The sequence below is a fragment of the Marmota flaviventris genome, chromosome 4 (assembly GCF_047511675.1).
Source record: "Marmota flaviventris isolate mMarFla1 chromosome 4, mMarFla1.hap1, whole genome shotgun sequence".
NCBI lineage: Eukaryota > Metazoa > Chordata > Mammalia > Rodentia > Sciuridae > Marmota > Marmota flaviventris.
In genome coordinates, this window is record NC_092501.1 from 138,789,590 (window position 1) to 138,802,568 (window position 12,979).

At 36.1% G+C, this 12,979-nt stretch overlaps 1 protein-coding gene across 5 annotated transcripts in view; it reads left to right on the forward strand.

Moving 5' to 3' along the window:
* Positions 1–12,979, forward strand: part of Stard13 (StAR related lipid transfer domain containing 13) — a 483,007-nt gene that overhangs the window by 420,008 nt on the left and 50,020 nt on the right. For all 5 annotated transcript variants that reach the window (XM_071611546.1, XM_071611545.1, XM_071611547.1 and 2 more), the window contains 2 exons: positions 5,766–5,837; positions 8,456–8,537. In XM_071611546.1, coding sequence (XP_071467647.1) covers positions 5,766–5,837; positions 8,456–8,537 — 154 coding nt within the window. The remainder of the gene's footprint in view (positions 1–5,765; positions 5,838–8,455; positions 8,538–12,979) is intronic.

The following is a 12,979-nucleotide window of genomic DNA, read 5'->3' on the forward strand; positions in this document are numbered from 1 at the left end:
AGTCTGTTACTGTGAAAAGGCCGATGCTCTACCCTATACCTGTAATTAAGGTTATGAAACTGGGAAGAAGGATCGTAGTGTAAGGTTCTGTGTAATAGTAATGACTGCACCATTCGTAGCCTTACATAGATAGGATGGATACCCTGGCGTTGACTGCACAAAACTGGCCTAGGTATGGCCAAAGAAATATATCTCCAATAAACAGGGACTTCTCCTGAGAAATTCCCTCTGAAGACAAAGGTTTCATTGCCTTAAGGAGAACATTAATAATGAAGCTAACTTATCCATATGAATTATTGTAAACCAACAACCATGAACCTGTTGAAATTTTAATACCTTTGATATACTTTAATAGTGGTAATTGCATCCACTGCAGACATCTTGTGGTGGCTGAGTCACCCTGCAATGCTCATACCTGTTATCTTTCAGGAATAGGGTGCCCACCAAGTTAACCTGCTCAAATGAAAAAACAAACACCCTTCCCAAGCCTACTTTTCTAAATCACATGAAGATCATGCTGTCTCCCCTCCCCAAGTCCCACTTCTCTTGAGTACTTTTAATGAACATTTAAGAAAAAGACCTACTTAAATTGGAGTCGGTTTGTCCTTGAAAATTCAAGATTTGTAAAAACAACATATGCCTGTATGTGCTTGCATAAACTTACACAGTAAAGCAGACTCCTTCTAGCCAACTAAATGTCTTATGATAATAAATTTTAATTTGGTCCTGAGTTGAATTTTTGGTCATTTAGAATACCCAATACCTTTGGGTTATCTGTGGAAGAATGTATTTGCTATGCAGAGAATAATATAAACCAAAATGTACTTAAAATGCTCAGCTAGGAGAACACACTGTTCTGAAGCATGCCAGAAGCACCAGTTTAAAAATACAATGAGATTGTAACTTGAGACACAGCTTGCAAACCTGGCCTGCAAATTTTCTGTGCTCAATATAATTCCTTACTTGACTGAGGTCCTCCTGAGCTCTGTGCATTCAACTGTTCATATCCAAAATCACTAAATTAACAATTCTTTAAAGAATTCTTTAAAGAAACAGGGTATAAATCTCAGCCTTCTGCACTGAGAAGGTCTTGCTGAAGTATTTTTTCTTGGCTCCCTTCATGTTACATCCTCCCAGCAGTAAAATACAATTTGGCGTTATTCAAAAATCAAATATTTAAAAAATAAGCATCATTCCCAAAACAAAGTAAATTTTCTTTTTTTTTATAAACAATGTCATTGTATGGGAAAATATTCACGATGTATAATTATGTAAAAAAAAAGCAGTCAACCTAAGATATTATTACCATATTACCACTTTGACAACATACATCAAATTATGTGTTAGTAATGGGACAAGAGTTGATTTTTTCCTTTTATTGTGACTTTCAGAATTTTCTTTTTAAGCTTTTAAAATTGAACATGTATAATTAAGAAACATGATAATGCTTTGTAAAAACATATCATTGGCCCGGGTATGTTTCCGTAGTGGCTTTGTTCTCATGCCCATAGGAATGTCCCCTCCCTCAGGCTCTAGTGAGTTAGCCTCCCTTACCAGGTCTGTCTTTGAATAAAGGTAATGTCATTTTCTGAGCAACTGCTGTCAATCAGGTTCACATTTTATTCTAATCAACTGGTTGTCAATCAGATAAGAATTTAAATTGAATACAGCAAATTTGCTCCTAGGTTTAGTTAAAAGTAACTGAGGCAAAACAGTGACTTTGCCTCAAGTGGAATGGCAGACAGGTGGCAGGAAATTGTGCCTAGCACCAAACCACCTACTGAATTTGTGAGTAAACCAAATGAAAAGGATTGCTTGGTTTTTGTGCAGATCAAGCCACCAAGTGAAAAGCTGTGTGTTCCCCCTTTCAACCAGTTGATTTCATTCCCAAATGACTGTTGACCTAAGGTCCCAAAGCTCCTTAATCTTCATAGACTAAAGGCAGAGAGATGCTGCTTAGAGAAGCAGGACATTCTCAGGTGGGTAGTGGTTATAAGATCAAGTATGTGGTGGGGGGCAAGAGCTCTCACCCCCTCTTAAACCATACAAAAGATGTTCCTCACATAGAGAGGTTCTATTATCAGGAGAAGCAGGGAAGAATGTTGAGCAGGCAAAAACAGATACCTACTATAAACCAAAATGGAATGACTAATTACAAAACTTCTGTTGAAATGCTGTCATAATAACCAGCCAAATGAATAGCATTTTCCCCAGCAAAGTACAATTGTCCCCTCTCCTTACCCACAATTTCACTTTCCACAATTTTAGTTACTCAGAGTCAACCTCAGTTAGAAAATGTTAAATGGAAAGTGCCATAAATAAACAATTCATTTGTTTAAAATTGTACACTATCCTGGCAGCATGATGAAATCTCTTACTGTCCTATACCATCTCGTTCTGTCCCACTTGGGATATGAATTGGCCTCTTGTCCAAGTATAACCATGCTATATAAGCTACCTGCCTGTTAGTTGCTTAGTTGGCATCTCAGTTATTAGATCAAAAAGCATAGTATATGCCATGTTTGATATAGGGTTTCTGGCATTCACTGGAAGTCTTAGGCCATATTCCCATGTATAAGGGAGAACTACTATAGCACAGTAACATTCATAGAGATCTGCAGGCTCCTCTGTCCAGTGGCATTCTCTAGTTCCACTCCATAACTCAGGTTTTCAGCAAGAAAGTTTCAATGAGTTGATGCTCTGCCTTGTAACCCCGGAGCTACTACAGGGCAGGTAATGGTTAAATGGAAAACAAATTAAATTGTTAAAATGTGATTTTAATAGCTCTTAGTGCTTTTATGTAATATGATGCTGGCTAACAAGAGCACATTAAAAAAAGATTTTTATACTTTTCTCCTCAAATGTCATTTAAATCTCATTAGGTAAATCTTTGTGAAATGATGACACTGGCAATATGATTCCTTTTTAATTTTTCTGTATGGGCCACTATAACAGGCCTGGGGAAAACATTAGTGTTTGGCTGATAGGTGCTAGTAGGGACTGTAGTGTATCAATAGAAATTGCAAGAGCCTCCAACTCAATTTCATATACAAAATCAAATTTGAGAGTGGTTAATTGTGCCAGGTAATTTTGTTTGTTTGTTTCGTCACTGACCAGTAAATAAGATTTGTTTTGCCTTCAACTAAGACAAGATGTCTTTGGAAGGTAGCATATAGTTGGGTCTTATAAGGGAATGGGAAAGATGGCATGTGTTTGAGGGACACTTCGTAAAAAGACGGTAATTAAGTGTGGGAGCAATGGCTCAAGGAGCTCAAGTGTGGGGGAGTGTTTTAGAGTTACTCTGTTGCCATTTGATTTTCAGACCTAAAAAATAAATGCCTACCCATTTAAAAAACAAACAAAAAACAAGCCCATTGAGCAATTGATTTATCTAGGTTCTGGTGAAGATTTAGTTATTCATATTTGTATATGAATAAGATTTTAAGATTTCAATTCATTATCAATGTTGCTTTTGTTTGGGGGAAAAATGAAATGAAATTATCATTTCATTTTAAATTGAAAAACTCCTGCCTCTCCCGATCTAGCCTCAGCCCCATCCCACTGCCCAACCAGAGTTTTGAGCTCCAAAAGTTTTTCTAGAAAGACCCCTGGCTGTCCATTTCTCTCCACCTTGTCATCCCTCCCATCCCCAGCCTGGTGGAGTGCATACTGATTCCTGTTCTCACTTTCTGATCTCCTTTGAGCTTCTGTGTTGTATAGCCCCTATCTTCTGGGTCCCCTCCATTTGTTCTTCATGGCCTGGCTCTCTCAAATTCTCTTGTTTAACACTACATTTTGATCATAGTAAAAGTGATAATTAAATAGAAAAAGACAAAGTATTGATGTAATTTAAATAGAAAATACAAAATTCTGTGCTTCTCTCTAAAGTTTGCTGTCACATAACCAAATTTAAAGCATGTCTAGAAATTAGATATTTTCTCATTATTACCCACTGTATCATATTGAAGCGGAAAGCAAATCTCAAGCTTGAAAATTTATAGGGCATCAATTTATCTATGACTTAGTAGAGACTCACTACATTTTCTAAGTGTAACAAATAGAAGGTGCCTTTTCTAGTTACTGTGAAATAGTCTGTGATTATCAGAGTAAAAGCCTTCACATAAGGATTCTCAAACGAGTACTGAATAGAACCTGCAGGCAATACATGAATTGCCCTGTGCACCGTCCACAGGGAAAGCACAGGTTAGCCAGTGCAGCATTATGTAGCCAAAGCTCTGATTTGAACAGCCTTTGTGAAACAGAGACTCTCCTCTTAGTAAAAATATTTTCCAAAGCTTTTATTTCTAACTTGGTATCCTCTGAAACATGTATGTGGCAGGAATGAGAACATGATAGATCTGTGCTGGTCACACATCAGGGATAGAACTCAAATTTAGAAATTGTCAGTTCCCGGGGTGACAACAGATTAAGGAATGCCAAAGGAACAAGCTCTTTGGGGCAGGAATCACCAAAGGCTCTGCTTCCCTGATTTACTGACAAATTTCAATCTAGGTCTAACCAGATCAGTGGGTCAGAGATATAACTTTTGCTCTTTGTTTTGGAGAGTAAGAACTGGACTTTGGTCTATTTTCCTAACATATATACCAAATGTCTTTGTCATATCAAACATTATACCATACAGATACTGAGCTTTCAACATAGACGTACAGTCTCAAGCCCGTGGCCAATGTTAGTGCAGATGGATTCTGCACAGTGGTCCTAAGAAGGCCCTGGACTCTCCAGCTTTGGCTCTGGGGAAACCAAACATCACAGTAAATGGAAATGCACTGACCTGAGGTGGGCCCATCCCAACAGCAGAGGAAGCTCCTTGGTAGAGACCTGTTACAATCAGCTGTTTGATTTTGTTTGGAGAAACTGGACTTTTGACAGATGAATTTCTTTTCCCTCAGAGTCATGTTTATCTAACAGAGTTATGGCTGGGAAGTGATCCAGGATTCATAAGGTCGAACAGTGACCTGATTCACACACTGGACTCCTCCCATCTCACACCACAGCTTTCCCAGGCAGGTGGTCTGGTGGTCCTTTGGGTGACCCTTCAATGGTTGCCTGAAGGATATAACACTTTGGGCTTGGCCCCCAGAGATTCTAGTAGCCCCATCAAACTCAAGTCTCCATTTTCTTTTCCATGCCGCACGCACTCTGAGCTTGAAATCATTCCAATGTGCTTGATGAATGAACATCTTGTTAAAATGCATTGGGAATTAAAGCCATCAGTGAAATTAAAGGAATAATAATACCTTGGATTTTTGTAATACCTCCCTTCATAAGAAAAATACATTTTCATAGACTACCCAGTTGTGGTCTTTCATTATTCCAAGAGTGAAAGAATAAAGGAATGTTGAATAAATACCCTTAACCTTATTTTGGAAACTCAAACAAAGCCATTAAAAAGAGGATTATAAAGAAGTCTTCCTTCCTCCTACCTACTCCCCTGGTTCCCTGGTGTATAATAAGATATTTTTGCCTGCCTGAAACTCAACCTTTATGTTCTGTCTTCTGTGGTTTTGTTATTACCTCCATACTTATGGATCTGCAGTGAAGATAACTTTATATAACAAGGTCCTTTATGTTGTCTGCTCATTTTACGCCCATTTTGGGATGGGGCAACTTATACAGACTTACCGGAGAACAATTTTGCCTTGTAACAACTTGCACAAAGCTCACTAGCATCCTCTCAATGAAGGAGACAGAGTGCTGGGGTGTGCCTGTTGAACTCACAATTTTCTTTTTCTCATATTTTTCAGAAATTGAGGCAAAGGAAGCATGTGACTGGCTGCGGGCTGCTGGGTTCCCACAATATGCACAGTTATACGAAGGTATGTTCAGCCCTTCTCTTTGTTCTTTACAAAGAGAATAAAATTCAAAATGAACCACATGGATCGTTTTATTTTCCAGGTCTTTTACTGTTTTGCTTTGCTTTCTTGTCCCCTCAGCTTTTGCAATGCTCAAGGCTTTTCCTGATACCAACTTAGAAATGAGAATCTCTTCCCAAGCCCAGTTTCTTTCTGCTTCCCACTACAATGCTCATCTCTTTACCAGAAACCCCCACATCTGTTTTCCTTCCAGTGTTTTGCCATCAGCAGCTTTTCTGTACTTTTTCCCTAGCTTTTTCTCTGCTATGCTCATTTTCTTAAAACTGCAATAAATCGGTTGTTAAAACTTCTTAGAGAAGTCTCAGAATTAGTTGGTTTGTAATTTCTTTTATTTCTGTTCACCTCTACATATATAAAAAAATAACCACAGCTTTTAACTTCTTCTTGAATGGTCCTTATTTGAAGTGTATTTGTAAGGAACCAAGCAATGAACAGATGGCATAGTCGAGCTCATCTGCAAAGGATTATTGCTAATGGATTCATTACAAAGGTGTGGACAGGATATGGAATCCATGAGGAGCAGTGCAACAGAGCTGTCATACCAAACCCAAAGCAGGAAAGGAATGGTGCCAGAGCCCAGGGGAGAGGAGACTAGAAGAGACTCCTGGGAGCACACAGCTGGCCCTGGGCAGCCTTCATTGTCAAGAACCAGAGGATAACTATCCTGACCTCAGGCTCCTCTTTCAGACTCCAGTCAGGGCTTCCACTGATCAAACATGAAAGGAAGCCAGAGGCCATGGGTCCCCTGGGATGTCATACATCCCAATAGGGCACAAAGCAGGGCACAGAGAAACAGAAATGGAGGGTAGGTCTGCAGGACTACCCAGAGGATACCCAGCACACTAAACATTGCTGACTTCTCTCCTGATGGCATGAAATTTGTGTAGAATGAAAATAATCAACAAAATTAATTTTTACTTAGAGGCAACTTTATCCCTTCATCTGGAAGCTCAGTTTTATATTAAAAACAGAGCATTTTACTTCTCTCACTTAAATTCTTAAAAGATAAAGGAGAGCTTATTTCTGCATGTGTTTGTGGTCTAGGATCTCTGGTAAGTTTTCATAGAATTGTCACCTTTTAGACAAGGAACAATCTTCTAAGGTTTAAATGGTTTGTGCAATTCTCCCTCACTCCCATTTTCACCAGTTTACTAATGAGGAATGAGAAGCTTAAGGTTGAGCTTAAATGGCATTTCCAAAGAGGAGCTGTCAGAACTAAAATCCTTGATCCTTAATGAGCATATTTTCTATAATGTACAATCTCTTATAAACTTAAAATACAATGAGATTTAAATGTTAAAGATTCTATAAATATCTAAGAGGTAAAGATAGCTTAGCTCCTAAGTTACATGTGCCTCTCTGATTTGGTTTATGACACTTGTATAGACTAAATGAAACAAGACCAAGTAATTCTATAAAGCTATGTGTCAAGTATTCTTCAGAGCACATTACTTATATTATGTGTTAATATTCACAACAATGCCATGAGGTGGATTTATAATTATCATCATCACCATTTTATAGATGAGGAAACAGAGGCCCAAAGAAAGGTAAGTATCTTGCCCCCAGTTTCATAGCTAAGAAGTAATCAGAACTCAAAGCAGGACCACTGGGGTCAGTGTCTACTCCTTACTACAACACACTTGCTGATAGAATGAGACAAGTCTTCATTCTGGGACCATCTGGAATTCAAACACCACATTATTATTATTATTATTATTATTATTATTATTATTATTATTTTGACAGAAGAGAAATTGTTTCTGTTTCCAGTGCACACTGAGATTTAGATACCATATATTTATCATGACTGACAAGGTATAGGCAGTACAGAATATAAGATGAAAAAGAATAAACCAACATTGTTAAAATTGATGATGATCTCTATGCCCAATCATCTCCTGATTTTTACCTACATCAATAAGTTGATTAAAATAAATTCCATGTTTCGGAAGATTATCATGACCTTCAAAGCTGGCATGGATTGTCTGTTGGAGAAAAATCATATTATTGAAAATTTTCCTTCTCTTTGGATATAATCAATTGTTTAAGCATTTTACTTGCACTTCACAGTGACTCAAGGTTTTGCTACAAAAGAAAACATTTGAGTCCATTGAACTTTGGGTATTTTGGGAAATGTCCTTTTTGAAGGAAAAAAGAAAATCTGCCATACTAAGCATTCCATGAAATCATTAGGACAGAAGTCAGTGACCTACACTTTAGGAGGCTGGTGAGAGTATAAAAGCTCTCCTCCAAGCCCTAATTGGCCTCAGGATGTCTATAATAAGGATAAGCTATAAAAATGTAGGCACTTAGTATTTAATTCTACCCAAGGTCAAACACTTGATTATTCTCATATTTCACATTTATATTGTACTCTCAAAAGCATTCACTGTGATAAAAATTATCTGCTATATTAAACAACACCAACAGTGGTAATTGATCCTAACTGCTATTAAATTTTGTGGCTTGTACAGACCTTAGTGACCCGAATATGTTGGTACCCATTCAGATAAAACAAGGCGCATGAACCTCTTTGTCTCTCCCTTTTTCTCCCTCAGATTCACAATTTCCCATCAACATTGTGGGTGTCAAGAATGATCATGATTTTCTTGAAAAGGACCTTGTAGAACCTCTTTGCAGGTAAATCATGTGAAGTAGTTTTCTTTCTTTCTATTGGTCAGCCTCCAGTAGGTATCACTAAATTGAGGAACAAGTTTAACAATTCAGTAAATATGTATTATGTACCTATTATCCCTATTATGTTTTGGACAAGATCAAGTTTCTGAGTATATTACAGTGAGCATGATCAACTCATGTTTTCATGGAACTTAAATTCTGGTAGGAAACCGGAGACACTGGATTAGGAAAAAGGAAGAGAAGAGAGAAAGAAGGGGAAAGGTTATTTCAGAATGTGTTAAATGCTATTAAAAGTAAAATAGGGCCAGGCATAGTGGCGCACACCTGTAAACCCAATGGCTCTCAAGGCTAAGACGGGAAGATTGCAAGTTCAAAGCCAGCTTCAGCAATTTAGCGAGGCACTACATTAGTGAGATCCTGTCTCTAAACAAAATACAAAATAGGGCTAGGGATGTGGCTCACTGGGAGAGTACACCTAAATTCAATCCCCAGTACCACCACCCCCCGAAAAGTAAAATAGGATGAGGATACAAGCATAAGTTGGAAGACATAGATGAGTTAGTGGGAGGAAATGATAGGGGTGGCCGTAGCATGAGTAGTCAGGAAAGGCTCTAGAAACCTCCATGAGTTTGTCACACTTGACTATATTAAATTAGAAAATCTAAAGCCAAATAATTATATCATCAGCAAACCAGCATATTGAAGATTTTGCAGTGTGATAGATGCTATAGGAGACAAAGATGTATGTGTGAATAATTCTCTCCTCTTAAACACTTTATAGTGGAATTGGAGAAACCTAGTGAAATAAGTGAGGTATGAATACATGAACAAATAAGTAACTTTACTGTTTAGGTACTAAAGCATTCAGTATAATCTATATTCTGCATAAGAGGAGATCTTTGTGTGTAAGACTCTGAAATTTCCTAATGAAGGCACTGGAGAAAGGTCAGAGTTGGAGGTGAGTATTAGTTATTGAGCAATAAGTTATTTCACTAAGGTTGTATAGCTTGTTACAAGTTGGAAAGGACCTTAAATCCAATATCAGTGACCTTCAGTGCAGGGTTCTTTCTAGTACATTCTGCATTAGCATACAAAAGATGGTAGTGTGAGGGGGAAATAATGATGACCAAAGCTTGTCAACATTAGGAGAAACCAACGCACATTAGAAGTATGTAAAATCATCTTATTTTTAGGATTGCTAAATCTTCTGACATAAATATTTTTGTGATCACAAGTCAGTCACTTCATGGTTCCTATGTGAAAAGAAAATAGATTTGTATTTAAAAATATCTTTGAATGTTCAAGAAAGCAATACTGTAAGTTTGCTCAAGTTCAAGATAACAATCTGGTCAGGTAGAAGAGCTAAGAACTCTTCATAAATTGGAACAGGAACAGGAACAGGCTATTTGAACTAGAAAACAAATAAACACAAAATGCTATTTTTGAGAGTTTGAGAGTTGAATGGATGATTTGGTTGTGATTCTTTAAAGGTAATGAATTGGAAAAGTGTTTTTTTTCTGTCTTCTTGTTAAAGGAACCCGCCATGCAGGAGCATATTCCTCTTCAGAAGCATTCATTTCACTCAGTACTGTTCAGGCAGTACCTCATCCTCAGTGTTTCCTCTTATTGTTCGCTGAGCATGTTAATTGCTAGTTGGCACTGAAAAAAAAAAGAAAAAGAAAGAAAAGTTTTATTTTTTAAGTTATATTACATTACCTTTTTCTCATTGAAATTTTTAATGTTTTTCTTAAATTTATTTTTTATTTGTTCTTTTTAATTATATATGGCAGTAGAGTGTATTTTACATCATACATACATGGAGTGTTTTCCTTAAATTAAAGTATGGTGTATATATAAAGTAAATTCACTATTTTTAGTGCACATTTTTTTTTTTAGTTTTGACAAATGCCTACAGTCATATAAAACCACCACCACTGTGTAGACATAGAATAGCTCCATCACCCCCCAGTACCCTGGTTCTAATTGTCAACTTCTACCCCTACTTCCAATCTTGGCAACTACTGATTTATTTTTTTCTGCCTATAGCTTTCCCTTTACCAGAGTATCATACAAAGGAAATTAAAACAGTATGTAGCCTTTTTAGCCTGTCTTCTTTCCCTTGGTGTAACGCATTTAAGATTCACTCATGTTGTTATGTTTTTTTAGTTGTTCATTCTGTTTCATTTCTGAGTGTATGGATATACCACAGTTTGTTTATCTATTCACCAGTTGAAGTATATTTGGGTATATGCTGGTTTGGGATGATTATAAAGGCATTCTGAACATTCATATTCAAGTTTTTGAGTGAGCATAAGTTTTCATTTCTTTTGAATAAAATCTTAGGAATGAAACTATGGGGACCATATGACAAATCTGTTTTTAACTTAAGAAGCCAGTAAATATTTCCAAAGTTACCCTACTCTTCTATATTTCCACCAACAATACATGAGAGTTATAATTGTGCTATACTTCATTATTGCCAGTTTTTGTTTTGTTTTTAGACTTTCTTACAGACTTCTAATATTATTGCATTGATTTTAATTTGCATTACATATGTATTTTACATTTTCATAATGACTAATAATATTGAATATATTTTCATGTACTTATTTGACATCTATCTTCTTTGTAAAATAATTTTAAAAACTTTTGCCCATTTTTAATTGTATTGTTTGTTTTCTATTGTTGACTTGATAGATTTTTGTCCTAGATACAAATCCTTTGTCATATATGTTTTAAAATGTTTTCTGGGCATGATGGCACATGCCAGTAATCCCATCTACTCTGGAGGTGATCCCAAGTTCAAAGACAGCCTCAGCAACTTAGCAAGGAGATAAGCAACTTAACAAGACTCTATCTCAAAATAAAAAATAAAAGGGGCTGGGGATGTGGTTTAGTGGTTGAGCACCCCTGGGTTCAATCCCTGGGGGAGATATATATGTATATATATTTTAAACTATTATATATACTATATATATAGTGTATATATACATATATGTTTTAAAACTATTTTCTGCTGATCCATTTCTCGTCTTTTTAATATCTTAGCAGTATCCTTCATACAATGAACATTTCCAATTTTGCTAAAGTCTAATTTATCTATTATTTTATGTTTTTAAAGTCTTTGCTTAACATAAGGTCATGATTATTTTTCCTACATTTTCTTTTATATATTTAATAACTTTTGTATTTATACATGATCCATTCTGAGTTGGTTAATATGCAAAGTGTGAATCAAGATTCATTTTTTTGCATATTAATATCCAAAATACTCAATTGTTTCAGTTCCATGTTGACTAGACAATGCTCTTTGCTTTGACCATATATGTATGTGTTTCTAGCAGCTGAGATCTGCTCTACTTATTTATGTGTCTATCCTTTCATCAATTTGACATTGCCTTGATTATTTAGCTTTAAATAAGTCTTGGGATTCAATAGTGAGTCCTCTAACTTTTGTTTACCTTGCCAGGATATTTTGGCTATTCTAGTTCCTCTGCATTTCCACATAAATGTTAAAAATAGCTTGTCAGTATCTATTTTAAAAATCTCATTGGGGTTTTGATTTGAATTGTGATGAATCTGTATATTAGTTTGGAAAGAACTGGTACCTTAATATTTACTCTTCTGTTCTAAAAACAATATATGTCTATCTGTTTAGGTCTCTGCTTTTTCCACCAGTTATTTCTGGTTTTCAGCATACGGATATTACATATACATACTTGATAGTACCTAGGAATTTCTTGATTATGTTGTAAATAGTACCACCTTTTATCATTTCAATTTCTAGTTGTCTATTCATAGAATGTATTTTTCATATATTGTCCTTTAATCCTACAATCTTTCTAGACTCACTCATTACCTCCAGTAGCTTTGTTGTACTTTACTTAGAATTTAATCTCTAAAATGTTAATGAAAGACTGAATTTTAAACCAAGAATAAAAATTCTATAACATATTTTAAAATCAAAATTTCAGGAACAAAGACTGTGCAATTCTGTTCACAGGGTGACATATATGGTTTACTGGGTCAAGCTTTGAATCTCAAACATGCGGGTGGTAAATCCTTATCTACTCACTGCTGAATATGATCCAAAATGCTTAGAATAAGTTATGGACTTTTCCATCAAAGTCTACACTTTTAAAAAATGTCTTTCAGATGTGTTATGGGAATGAGCCAGTACTATTAATATGAAATCATGTAGACATATAAAGTTCTGAGTAATAATACTTGTGTTAGCCAGAAAAATCAAGAAGTCTTCTCTTGTAGCACATGACCCATCAAGACACAGCTGCAGAAAAATCCATACATTTGTACCCCAAAATACATTACTACATCAACACAAGGGAGGGCAGCAATACTAGACCCTGAAGAGCTCCTAATAAGAGCCCAGCTTGTGTAAAAATTGTTAGAGTGACAGGAGTTTGTTATAATTGGAAGAATTCTTA